The 13,250-nt window shown below is 35.3% G+C and overlaps 1 protein-coding gene across 1 annotated transcript in view; it reads left to right on the top strand.

Annotated features, from left to right (window-relative positions):
• The window catches only part of SLC25A40 (solute carrier family 25 member 40), a 52,498-nt gene extending 40,628 nt beyond the window's left edge, over nucleotides 1-11,870 (top strand). The window contains exons 9-12 of the mRNA XM_026504975.4: nucleotides 1,440-1,549; nucleotides 4,812-4,893; nucleotides 9,594-9,674; nucleotides 10,271-11,870. Coding sequence (XP_026360760.1) covers nucleotides 1,440-1,549; nucleotides 4,812-4,893; nucleotides 9,594-9,674; nucleotides 10,271-10,383 — 386 coding nt within the window. The 3' untranslated portion in view covers nucleotides 10,384-11,870. The remainder of the gene's footprint in view (nucleotides 1-1,439; nucleotides 1,550-4,811; nucleotides 4,894-9,593; nucleotides 9,675-10,270) is intronic.
• Nucleotides 11,871-13,250: the final 1,380 nt, after the last annotated feature.

Below are 13,250 nucleotides of genomic sequence, written 5' to 3'. Positions count from 1 at the left end.
TAATGTCAGATTCTTTTCTAAAGCGATTGTATAGATCAGTACACCTACCACCTTCCTGTTCCTTCATTCCGTACCCTCACCAGTACTTTTACTGTGAAAGCTCTTACGTGTTGTTTCTTTAGTAATTTAAAGTGGTATCTCATTTTAACTTCTATTTGGCTGATCATTAATGAGGTTGAGCACCATGTCATTGGCCATTCATTTATCCATAATTGATTTGCAGTTAAGAACTGAGATAAATATTCAACTTTATTCTCCCCTCATATGGATGGATGGTTATCCCAGCATCATTTATTGAATCACCACACTTGCTCTGGGGATTTGCAGTGTCACCTGTCACATTAGAGCTTCACGTATGCATGCCGAGCCTCTGCTAATACTGCAGTGTTGTCTAAATTACCAGTGCACTATTAAAAATCTTAATGTCACCTTATTATTTTCCTCTAGAAATGGCATCTCTGTTATATAACTCTTCTTTGAAGTGTGTTAGTAGAGTTTTAAATTTTTCTTCATAAATATATACAAACTTTTTTTTTCTTTTTTTAGATTTTTTTATAGTTACACACACCTCCAACTTTGGTAACTATTTTAAAAGCTCTATTAAAATAAAAGTTCCAAATCTTTTTTGGAACACTGCCAGTGTAGTGTTACAATTAATTTTCCTGTGTTAGAGAATGTTTAATATTCAGCCAGTTTTGAAACTATTATTAATTTTACTTTGCCTATCTTCTGGATTTTTTGTATAGACATAAATATGTAAACTGTAACTATTTTGTTTCTTCATTTTTAATCAACAGAGCTTTTATTTTTTTTCTATCTTACTATGCCTCCTAGTTTTTGATGAATATCAATATATCTTGATGTATATCCTTTTCCTAAAGAAATCCCCTTTTATCCCGAGGTTTCCAAGAAATTTGTTTTAAAAATGAAAATGTGTTGAATTTTATGAAATGCTTTTCCATCAATTTTAGATGATCCCATACATAGTTCTTTTAATGTGGTGTTTGGCATTTAAAGGGTTTGTTACATTTACTACCTTTACATTCCTCTTATGATAACCCAGTTTAGTCATAGTATATGATCTTTCATGAAATACATCTGTTTTGGGTTGCTTTTTTTTTTTTTTTAAGAATTTTTATACCTGTGTTAATGAATGAGATTGAACTGTAGTTGTCCTTTCTCCTACTGTTCTTGTCAGGTTTTGGAATTGAAGTCCTACTTTACTGTTTTATGGGGGCGGGGGTTGTTTATAAGATTGCTAGAATATTTCTGAGAACTTCATTCCCTTTTTTTCAATCTCACCTAGTATGTGTGCCCAAGCAGAAAGTAGGGTGTGTCAGGGTTAGACTTTCCCTTTTCCTTTAATATATGACCTTATATCTTTAAAGTCCACATTTCGCTTCTAAATTATGTGTTAATTTCATTTTCTGTTTTTATAGCAATGTACTGGTATAACTATGAAGTTTTAAAGAAGTGGTTGTGTGCGAAATCTGGTTTATATGAACCAACGTTTATGATCAACTTTACTTCAGGGGCATTATCTGGTTCTGTAAGTTGATATTCTTTTCTTGTTAATATTCCAGAATAATGGTAATTGTCTTATTAAAACAGAATGAAAGATTATATAGCATTTCATATTTATTGAGATATCACTTTTGGGCTGCACTGCTTTAAAAATTTTTTAAGTATTGACTCTCCTGTTTTGAGGAAATAATTTACTAGCCAATAAATATTTTATTTTATTTTTTAAAGATTTTATTTATTTCAGAGAGGGAGATAGAGCAAGCATGAGTGGGGGGAGGGGGGAAGGGAGAAGCAGGATCCCTGCTGAGCAAGGAGCCCATTGTAGGGCTCGATCCCAGGACCCTGGGATCATGACCTGAGCCGAAGGCAGACTCTTAACCGACTAAGCCGACCAGACACCCCTAGCATCTCAATATATTAAAAAGCACTTTGTGTCTATGTTTTTATTACATTACAAATACGTGATTGTTTTTCTGAAATTTTTTTTGATTTGTTAGATCATTGTAGTTATGATAATGTTTTAATTCGTGCTTTATTATTTACCAAATATTTGTCAATTAAATTAATGCCAGTAGACCTGGTTAGGTAATATTTCATAGAGTGTCGTATCATACGTATAATCAGATTGAGTAGAAGTAATTTCATCCTCTGCTGCTAATTCCTGTTTCTTTGGGAATGTTTTGGCCAAGTATTTCTTAAAAGAATTTTAACAGGAAAAAAACCAAAGAATTTTAACAGAAAAAAAACAAAGAATTTTAACATATATTAGAGTCAGAAGGGAGGAATCTCAAATGGCCATTTTTAGGTAGTAGAGAGTTCACTGTTGCCACTCCCCCACATAATGTAGCTTTTGAGTGGTCTTTTACACAGATTCATATCCTCATGATCTTGGCCACAGAGTTTTCTTATTTCCACATACATACAAAATGAATTTGGGATGACCTAGAGTGAGATGCTGACCTACTGGAACCAAATGAAAACAAGAGTGAAGGAGCATAGTAAAGGGATGGAGACCTGCAGGAAAATACCGGAATAATTGTACCAGAAAGCCTGGGCTAAGGAAGCCACTGTGAATTAGTTCAGAACTTAGAAATGAGTGTTCCCAGGCCTGGGGTCTGTCAGATTAACCCTGGGATTTACAAGCCTATGGAGACAAAAGAGCAGTGACTTTTTGAGTAATCTAAGTAGTTAAGAACCAGCGAAATGTTTTCATTATCCTTATTTTTGAGGTGATTAAATGTAACTTAATTGTATTGCATTTATATCTTAATCCAGGATGAATGAGAAAAAAATAAAATACTATTTATATAGAGAAATTCATAACAGTTGAATTACAAAACCAATTTTGTACTTAAATGCTTAATGTCTTTTTTTAAAAGTTGAATAATGTGGCACCTGGGTGGCTCAGTCGGTTAAGCAACTGCCTTTGGCTCAGGTCATGATCCCAGGGTCTTGGGATCAAGCCCCACATCAGGCTCCCTGCTCAGCGGGGAGTCTGCTTCTCCCTCTCTCTGCTCTCTCTCTCTCAAATAAATTTTTTTTTTTAAAGTTGAATAACGGCTTCAGAATGTTGTACCAACTTTCCAGTAATAGGAAGGAAAATTCTCTATTTCACTACTTCTGCTTAAACATAGGAAATTAAATTTAAAAAATATTTTTAATGATCTAGAAAGTATCTCTGCCTTTTGACTGTTTTCAAATAAAAACTTGTCTCTGCAACAGAAGAAGCACATCAGTGTGATGTTCAGGGTTTCTGTCACAAAACAGAAGAGCTAAGCCACATCATTTTAGAAAGTGTCAAAGGCTAAAAAACATTTATCACTACGTTTTGCTGCTACGTGCTAGACTGTGGAGAGGGAGAAATAATTGATTTTCACTTACCTGAGATCTTTGAAACATTTCAGTTCAGAAACTTAAAACAGCATTGTTGGGGTGAAATACAACGTAAGTGATTTCAGGGAGCATTTTAGGAGCATATTGTCAAATGTGAACTGGGAAGAAAACAAGTTTTTACTTTGCATGGCTGTTGTATCAAGTATTATGAGACTTTTTTTTTTAAGATTTATTTATTTGTCAGAGAGAGAGAGCAAGAGCATAAGCAGGGGGAGAGGCAGAGGGAGAGGGAGAAGCAGATTCCCTGCTGAGCAGGAAGCCCGATATGGGGCTCGATCCTAGGACCCTAGGATCATGACCTGAGCTGAAGGCAGCCGCTTAACTGACAGAGCCACCCAGGCATCCCTGTTATGAGACATTCTTGAGGGAATTTATTCTTTCAAAAAACCTTCCTTGGAGCGCCTGGGTGGCACAGCGGTTAAGCGTCTGCCTTCAGCTCAGGGCGTGATCCCGGCGTTGTGGGATCGAGCCCCACATCAGGCTCCTCCACTATGAGCCTGCTTCTTCCTCTCCCACTCCCCCTGCTTGTGTTCCCTCTCTCGCTGGCTGTCTCTATCTCTGTCGAATAAATAAATAAAATCTTTAAAAAAAAAAAAAACCTTCCTTGCTTAATTAGGTTATTATGAAAATGATCATTGATTCATTTTGAGGTATTTTTAAAGTGTGATTTGTGAACTATTGTAACTGTATTTGGATAAATATGTGGAAACCCATTAAGGAAAGGGTTCGTGTAAATTTAATTTTTTAATTCTATTTTTAAGACACTTGTTGGAAATTTTTAAATGCTTACTACATAATTGAGAAATTCTGCTTTAAAATGGGTATTATAGGGGCGCCTGGGTGGCTTAGTCGTCAAGTGTCTGCCTTTGGCTCAGGGTGTGATCCCGGCGTTCTGGGATCGAGCCCCACATCAGGCTCCTCCGCTGGGAGCCTGCTTCTTCGTCTCCCCATTCCCCTGCTGTGTTCCCTCTCTCGCTGGCTGTCTCTCTGTCAAAATAAATAAATAAAATCTTTTAAAAAAATAAAAGTAGGTATTATACCTTCATGTGTAGTAAAGGAGTAATGGGACATTTAGGAGCATCAGAAATTGTGCATACTGGTTTTGGAGTCCGGGCGGTCTGTGTGGTTGTAATTCTGACTCTCCCACTAACCTCAGGAAAGTAGGGGAACTTTTTTTGAGACTATTTACTTCTAAATTATGGGAGAAATACATAGCACATGTTATCTGTTTTCTTTAATAAAACCTTCTCTTTGAATATATCTGGTTTCATCTTAAGTTTCAGTTTAGTTATGATTCCATTGTTTATCCTTCAGTAATGTGCTATTTAGAAGAATATAAAAATATTAAGAAAAAAATTTAAAGGTAGATTTAAATTAATTTTACTTTTTGATAGTTTGCAGCTGTTGCAACTTTGCCATTTGATGTGGTAAAAACACAAAAGCAGACTCAACTTTGGATATATGAAAGTCATAAAAGTAAGTTTAACTTAGAACATTTTCAAGATGCCATGATTGTTTTCCTTTTTCTTTCCAGATGGACTAAATAAGAGAAACAAGATTTTTTTTTCCTCTGCTGCTTTAACTGAAACTAATACACTGTTAGAATGGAATGCCCAGAGAAAAAAATACTCTCCAAAACTTAAGAAACTTAAAACTTAAGAAATTTAAAAATCTATATATTTTGCCTGTCGTCAGTTTAGTCTCATACCTGCTAGAGAGAGGACTACATACTATATAACTGTTCTTTCAAATAAATCTAGAAATTTAGAGTGAAGGTTAGGAAATTAGTGGGAACCCTTTTTCTCTTGGTGTGTTTTGTTTCATTAGTATGTGTATACATTTCATTCTTTTTCTCAATGTTTTTTAGCTTCCCTTCCTTTTGATATGTTTTTTTCCTACCTGTTATCCTATCTATTTTTACCTTTTTATAACCTGTAATTTCTTCTATAACAAAAGTGTGCTCTTAGTTGCTTCTACTAGATTCCTTCTATCATTATTTATTATCTATAGAAAGTATGGCAAACCCATTGGAAATTATCTATTACAAAATTATGTCATGTAAACCTCGTGATTGATAAACCTATTATGTTAATAAATTATTCTAACCCACCAGAATATTCTGCCTATAAAAATAGGTATTATAATTTTTGAAACAAACAGTAATGTTTATAGACAACTGAATCTGATGAATATTAGTGACTACTTTGTCCTTGACTTTCCAGAGTCCTAGTCCATTTTCATAATAGGAGCTAACTAAAACCTGGGAAGTCAACAAAATTTATTATCAGGGTTCTTCCATTTCCTTTTTGGGTGGGAGCCTTCTAGCTGCCTAAGCCCTATCTGTTCTCCCTTGGTAGTTCAAAATTACTTTGTTTCATTCTCCCTTCCAACTTATCAGAATTCCTATTTCCTCTATTACATGAAGTATTTAATATAGTCAGAATATTCTCTTTGGTGTGATTCATGACTGTGGTCACGAGCCGATGGTCATGGTGGTAGTGAGGGAGAGGATGGGAATCTCTACAGTTAGCTTCTGATCCTCACTAAGGTTTGAGACTTACCTGGATAAATAATCTTTGGAGTCACCTGGGGTGCTTTTTCATTGCATCTAAAGGTGGGCATCACCCCCAATGGACTCTCATTTAATAGATCTAATCTGCGGCTCCAACTTGTGAATTTTGAAAATGTTCCCTAGGTGATAGTGATTGTACATCCTCCTTGAGACTGGCATCAGGGAGCCATCTTCTTTCACTAGATTCGGCTCTTACCTATCACTGTTTTTTTCCTAGTGTTTCTCCAATAAACCCCAAAGGAGAAATCTTAAATAAGCTTTAGATCTTAATTTTATATGATTTTCATTGGTCACTTTTACCTGTTACTCTGCTTCAGCTATGAACCAGGTATATTTAGCAAGATACACTTCTACTGCAAATTACACTTCTGATTTGAGTGATAAACAGCCCATATTTTTTCTCATTTTTATCGTATATTATTTATCCCCATCAAAGAGGCAAATCAGCTCCCTTTAGAAGTGGATTCCTCCACTCTGTAGCTCAGCTACACCAAATCCATTATCTCTAAGCAAAAAGAAAAATAAGAAGTGTTCTGTAAAGAATGATGCTGAGTTCCTTGTAAGAATATGATCTCTGTAACTGTGCTTAGACCGTGTCTCCCGTGCATTAGTCGACTACTGATTGGAGTGCACCGTGCTGGTCTAGACAGACAAGTGAGGCCATCTTCAAGTCCTCAAACAGCTCACAGTGTAATGGAAAAGAAGCATATTAGGATGTAGTGAGTGCCAGATTTCATAATAGAGGTAACTTTTTCCTCACTTATGAGGCCCTCATTTATAATTTTAAAAAATTTAATGTCACCTTTCAGCTTTTTAAACCTGGCTCAGATCCACCTGCTTTCAACAGTTACAGTTAAACTTCTTTTTCTGTGAACATATTCAGTATTTTAAAATACTTCAGCAGAAATTTTAAAACCATTAAAAAATGGTTATATGTGACAAATTGTGAAGAAAAGCTCAATCTTAGTTATGAGGACAGTGCCAACCAGAAGGGCAGTGAGAGGACATTTTATATGTGCTGGGTTGTTGGGGAGAACAAGGAGCAGTGCGCATGCTCATGCTGGGCAGGTGAGAGTCTAAGTTTGGAAAATAACCTGGCAGTCTCAAGAAAGGCTCTTTGAATAAGCAGTTCCACCTTCGATATGTGCCCTAGAGAAATGTTTGCACACGTACAAGGATACCCACTGAAGGATTCTTAATCCCAAAAAGTTAGAAAGCACTAAAACTGTCTGTGGCAAGGAAATGGGTAAACTGTGATAATCCATATAATGCAATACCATACAGCAATTAAATCAAATATAGCTATATTTGCCAATATAGATATAATCCTAAAAGCACGTTACAAATATACAGTGCAATAGCACTTATACAAAGTTTAAGAGCATGAAAAGCAAGAGTATATATTATTTATGGATATGTTCAGGTGTAGTGAAAGTTTAAAACACAAGCATGGGAAAGATAAAGGAAAAAAGAGACAAGAGAGTGGTTACCTCTCAGGAGAGAGGAAGAAGAATACTGAGAAGGAATATACTGAGGACTTCAGTTCTATCTAAAAGGTACAGTTACTAGGTTTTGATAAATGTGGATGGTCAGTAAATGAGTGTTTCTTTTATTGTTGTCTATGCTTGAAATATGGAAAAACCAAACATTGTTTCCTTATGATGTAAGAAGTTGCTTATTACCTGTAGGAATAGCTCCAGAGGGTTAGAACTTTGGGCAGGACATACTTCGGAGACTCCATAAGAGCATGACTGAGGCTTACCTTCAGTTGAGAATGCATTCTGTCCATTCTCTTCTGCATTAATTGCACCCTATCCAAATAGGGACCACTTCAGGGCTTGAATTCTACAAGATCAAAAATATCTGGCTACTTGGCTTCCTTTCTTTCACTAGCTGTTTCCAAAATTTAAATGGAATAATTTAAATATGAAGAAGTTGCCAACTTGTAATATAAAATTTTTGTCATTGACTTTCTTTAGAAAGTTAAATTTCATTCAGAAGTACTTTGTTCTTGGTTTAAAAAATGTGTCCTTCCTGTTGGATTGCTATAGTTATTATCTTTATATTTAGAGTATTTATATTGATCATACAGCTTCCTAAATAAATCACAGAGCCTCATTTATCTTCATAGTCAGAGAATCTGGTATTTCTATAAATGAGATTTGAGATAATGAGCCCATTCCTTTAAGTGGTAAAATTCTAAAAAGCCATTTTTGAAAGCTCTCTTTCTCCAACCTTTTCCTTTTTTCCCTCTGGGCATGCTTAATAATACACACTTTAATCTTCCTGAATGACTCGAGTTGTCATCCACGGTCACGGTGACGAGCATAGTATTACTGTGCAGCTCTGAGCAGCTAATGAGGATACTGTAGTAGTGTTTGCCCCTCATCCACTGACCTCAAACAGCGACTTTGACAACTTCAGTGTGTCAGCTGTCACAGTGTTCACGTGGTAGTGGGCCTGCTTCTTAGCAGACTCTTTTTACTCATTGCATCTAGTAATCTGTGGGCTAAGCCAGCTGCTTAGAATCATTGTGTAAAATGAAGGTAAGTAAACTCTGTGCATGAACAGCTCATTCATAGCTGTATGTTTGAACCTCAGTGACATCTATTTTGTTGTTTTTAAAAAATAGTTCAGTTTCTTACTTTCAGATATTTGAGTGGTTACTGTTAATTAAAGGCTGGCATTGCCAAGTAAAGTGTGTGCATTTTTTTTTTATAACTGTGTACTTCTAGTGACTGTACAGTTTGAAATACTATTTTTTTATCAAATTTTATAAAAATGCAGAATTTTGTTTTTAAAAAAGGCTGTATCTGCCCTTTGGAGGAGACAAGATGGATATAATTTATATCAAGACTGGTACATCCAGGGACGCCTGGGTGGCTCAGTAGGTTAAACAACTCCCTTTGGCTTGGGTCATGATCCCAGGGTCCTGGGATCAAGCCCCCATCAGGCTCCCTGCTCAGCGGGAAGCCTGTTTCTCCCTCTGCCTACTGCTCCCCCTGCTCGTGTTCTCTCTCTGTCAAATAAATAATCTTTAAAAAAAAAAAAAAAAAAAGGAGAGAGAGAGAGAGAGAGAGATTGGTACATCTGTTCAGAAAGGTTTCAATAAAGGCAGACCTCCCTAGGAAGAATGAGCTGTTCTTTTCAGAACTTCTTCTTAGAAAAAAATTTTTTAAATGTGTGCAGTAAAAATGTAATGAAAAATGGTTATCAGGGCTTCTGTTTGGCTTTGGGAACCCATGAATATTTCTACACATCCTTTAAATTTTTCATTATGAAAGATGTTTAAGGCATGGAAATACGTATAAAGGATACTACCCACCACCAAGCTTAAGAAACTTAATTCACAGAATCCATCTGTGTATTCCTCCTCGATTATATCTAGTCCTATACACCTTAAAGTTATGACCTTTTTCTAATTTTTCTTTTTAATGAATCCAGTTGTTAAAAGTAAGATTTTGGGTAAATTTTAGGTAAATAGATCTGTTCTTATTATAATGATTATACACATCCAAAGGCCATGAACATTTTTATGTGTATTGTGTATTAGAAGTTATTAAGTGGTAATTTATGTATCATTTCTTTTGTTTTTAACATTTAGTTTCTATGCCTTTGCCTATGTCCACCTGGACTATCATGAAGAGCATTGTTGCTAAGAATGGATTTGCAGGATTATTTACAGGTAAAAATACTTGCTTTACCAAATTGTTGAATAAAATGATTACTTTTGTATCTGTCATCTTCCTAAATTAACTTTAAGCAGGAAATTATTGAAAACATTCCCCATTTATGAAACATACCACATTTATGATGTTAAAGCAAATATCTTAGGGACTTCTGGGTGGTTCTGTCAACTAAGTATCTGCCTTTGGCTCAGGTCATGATGCCAGAGTTCCGGGAGGAGTCCTGCATCAGGCTCCCTGCGCAGCAGGGAGTCTGCTTCTCCCTCTCCCTCTGCTCCTCCCTCTGCTGATGCGTGCTCTTTCTGTCAAATAAATAAAATCTTTCTAAAAAATTACTTTTTTTAAACATAAGGTAAAATTTGTTCTGATTTTTCTTTCTTTTAAGATTTTATTTATTTGACAGAGAGAGACAGCCAGCGAGAGAGGGAACACAAGCAGGGGGAGTGGGAGAGGAAGAAGCAGGCTCCCAGCGGAGAAGCCTGATGTGGGACTCGATCCCAGAACGCCGGGATCATGCCCTGAGCCGAAGGCAGACGCTTAACGACTGCGCCACCCAGGCGCCCCTGTTCTGATTTTTTTTCTGTTCTCTTTTCAGGCCTCATTCCCCGTTTAATTAAAATTGCTCCTGCTTGTGCCATTATGATCAGTACCTATGAATTTGGGAAGGCTTTTTTCCAGAAGCAAAATGCTCGAAGACAGCAATACTAGTGATGCTGTTTCTACTTGAAACAACCACCAAAGCCAAATAATAAGATGGAGACTCTTAGGCAAGAACTCTTTCACCATTATCTTAAAATGATTTTATATATTTCTGTCTTATAATTTAAATGAGCAGTAATTTCTACTTTGCCTCTGAACCATAACCCTAATTTTAAAATAAATTTTGTTACTGATTTTTGAGATATTGAAAAAGATATTCCAGAAATCACAACCATTAAATGTTCTTGTAAAGAAAAGAAAAATTATTTCTTAGCACTGAAAGTGATAATCTCCAAGAGTTTGATATTATAGATTTCGGTATAATGTCGTTGGGAATGTGTCAGATATATCAGAACATTTTGAATTGTGTGCTGAATGATGTGCAGAGTCTAGAAGAAAAATGTCTTTTATACATACTTAAATCATGCACATAGATATCTAAATATTCCAACAAAGTAGTTAATAGATGGAAGTCTTTAAATAACATTATTTGCATTTACCTAATTACCTATTAGATACTTTAATTCAAATGCATTAGTTTTTTGTTTTGTTTTTGTGTTGTTTTTTTTACACCTCCTGTTGCTGTTTTAAGACTTTACCAGTATTAGGATTTCTTCCCCCAAAGGTATGGCTACTTTATCTTTATGAGCCAGAATATAACTGTCTATGTGATAAAGATATTTTTGATGACTAAAGACTCTGTATTATCTACTATTTCTACAAGAGAGGAGTCTTTACTGATTGTATTAAATGTTTGGCAAGTGAATCTTGGGTGTGCAATGGAGAAAAACCACATTATATTTAGAGGAGTAAAGGTAATGTTTCAGCCTGCGAAGGGCCTCTGGTTTCAGCCATCTTGGAATTCAGGTATCACTGTTTGTGGAGCTCTTGAGGTCACTAGTATTGTCTTCTTCTAACAACACTGAGATTAATACGATATAAGCCACAAAATATTTCCAAAATGTCCCTTGATTTTACACATCTCATGTTAGTATGCTACATCAGGAGACTAAAGAGGCAGCCGTTTCCTTGAAGAAATTGCTTTTAGTCACTACAGGTTAATAATGTAGCTCAGTAATGTAGCTTATGGCTGTAGGAATGAAACAAGGCTATGATGGCAGGACAAAGATAATGTTCTCTTTTTTTTGTTTTTGATTTATTTTCTCAGGATCTATATCCTATAAGAAAAAGCACTTTATTACAGTCTATGTGTATGCTATGAAAATGTGAAGTATTTTTTCCCCCTAAAATAGAGTAATTTAGTTAGGTGAACAGACCTCTAGTATTGGTAGAGGAATTATGTATTTTGTATTTTAGTAGAAAAGAGTTCATGTTTCATCAGAAATAAACTATATGTAGGGTTTGTATGTAATCTTTTGTGTTTACTTTATCCTATGTTGATTTATCTTAAATTTGCAACATACGTATCTATAAAATCATAAATGTTTATGACTTTAACTTATATTTTCATTAAACTGTTTTATGCTTTCTTAAAATGATCACTGCTTCAAGCTAAATATTTTCATATAAAATCATTGTTAATGCTATACTTTATTATATAAGAAAGTTTATCTTGAATAGTTTAGCAGTATTAAATTTACCTTTGTTCTGTTATGCTTCTTTTTGGTAACTGGTAGAAAAGAGAAAAATTTAAATTTATAATTATTAAGAAGCAGTCACATATTTCAACTTAATAGAAAAACCAGTAGGGAAATCCCCACTGCCCTCCCTCCCCCAAAACAGACTGCGCTTATAGAAAATTATTACCATTTATGCCTAAAATAAATCTAATTCCCTAGTAGCTTTTCTAGTACATATTACAGCTATGTATCTGGATAAAAAGGGTGAACTGAAGCTTTCTTTATACTTAAGTGGTAAAGAAGCATTAAATTTAAACAAAAAATTTAAACAAAAAAAAGTAGCAACTGAAAAGCACTTGGCTAGAAATTATATTCTTGGTAATGTTTCTGGAAGCAAAGTTTCAGTCTGTGTGAAAATACATTTATTTCCTTATATGTGTGTGTACATTTTTTAAAAAGAAATTCAAGTACTACATGTTTGCCACCTTCCATATAATACATATTTGACTTTTTGAAAAAGTAGATATGAAGTTAAATTTTTCTTTTATTTTTAGGAAACTATTCACTATGCTTATTTAACCACATGACTGCTTTAAATTCTTCCCTCTTTCTGGAGCATGAATTCCAGGGATATGGGAAAGTTGAGTGTATCAGGTTTTAATTTTTTTCCAAAATGAACTTTTTAAATAAATTTTAACCTATCATTCAACATTTACTCAGATCTTTTATGTGGTAGGCAGTTTGAGCAGCACTTGAGATAAGTGCTTCATATACTGTCACTGGCTACAAGGAGATGGTAGCTGTGATTGGCAGAGGTCTGCAAACGGAGCAGTGGGGAGGCTGAGGAATTCTCCACTGAGCTTGGGGGCCGAGAGGGAGAGTCAGGAAATGCTTCTAAGATTAAGACAAACATACCTGGAGGTGGGAGTCTCAATCAATCATCAGGCAATGGAATTTAGTCCCAGGGAAGGAAAAACAGGAAGGCAACTGGAAACCAAGTATTTTTGGCACAGGTCTAATAATTATAGAGTTGGGTTTGGGGTTTTTTTTCCCCCAAGACCAGCAATTACTTCAGCTGAAAAGAAAAGAGGGGTAGCATAGTTTAGCACAGCACACACCAGAATGTGTCACCTGTAGTAGGCTAAGTCTTAGGTAGTGAAACTTTGGTTTCAGTTGGACACTATAGAAAATGGGGACTTACAAGGATTGGTTTGGACCAGAATAGACTTTGAAAAGGGACCATAATGACATTGATGTGATTTTTATCTGCCCCTTCCTATCAAACTAAATAGAAGC

This window comes from Ursus arctos, unplaced genomic scaffold (genome assembly GCF_023065955.2).
Source record: "Ursus arctos isolate Adak ecotype North America unplaced genomic scaffold, UrsArc2.0 scaffold_3, whole genome shotgun sequence".
In the NCBI taxonomy this organism is placed as follows: Eukaryota; Metazoa; Chordata; class Mammalia; order Carnivora; family Ursidae; genus Ursus; species Ursus arctos.
This window is presented reverse-complemented; position numbering and strand designations above follow the sequence as displayed.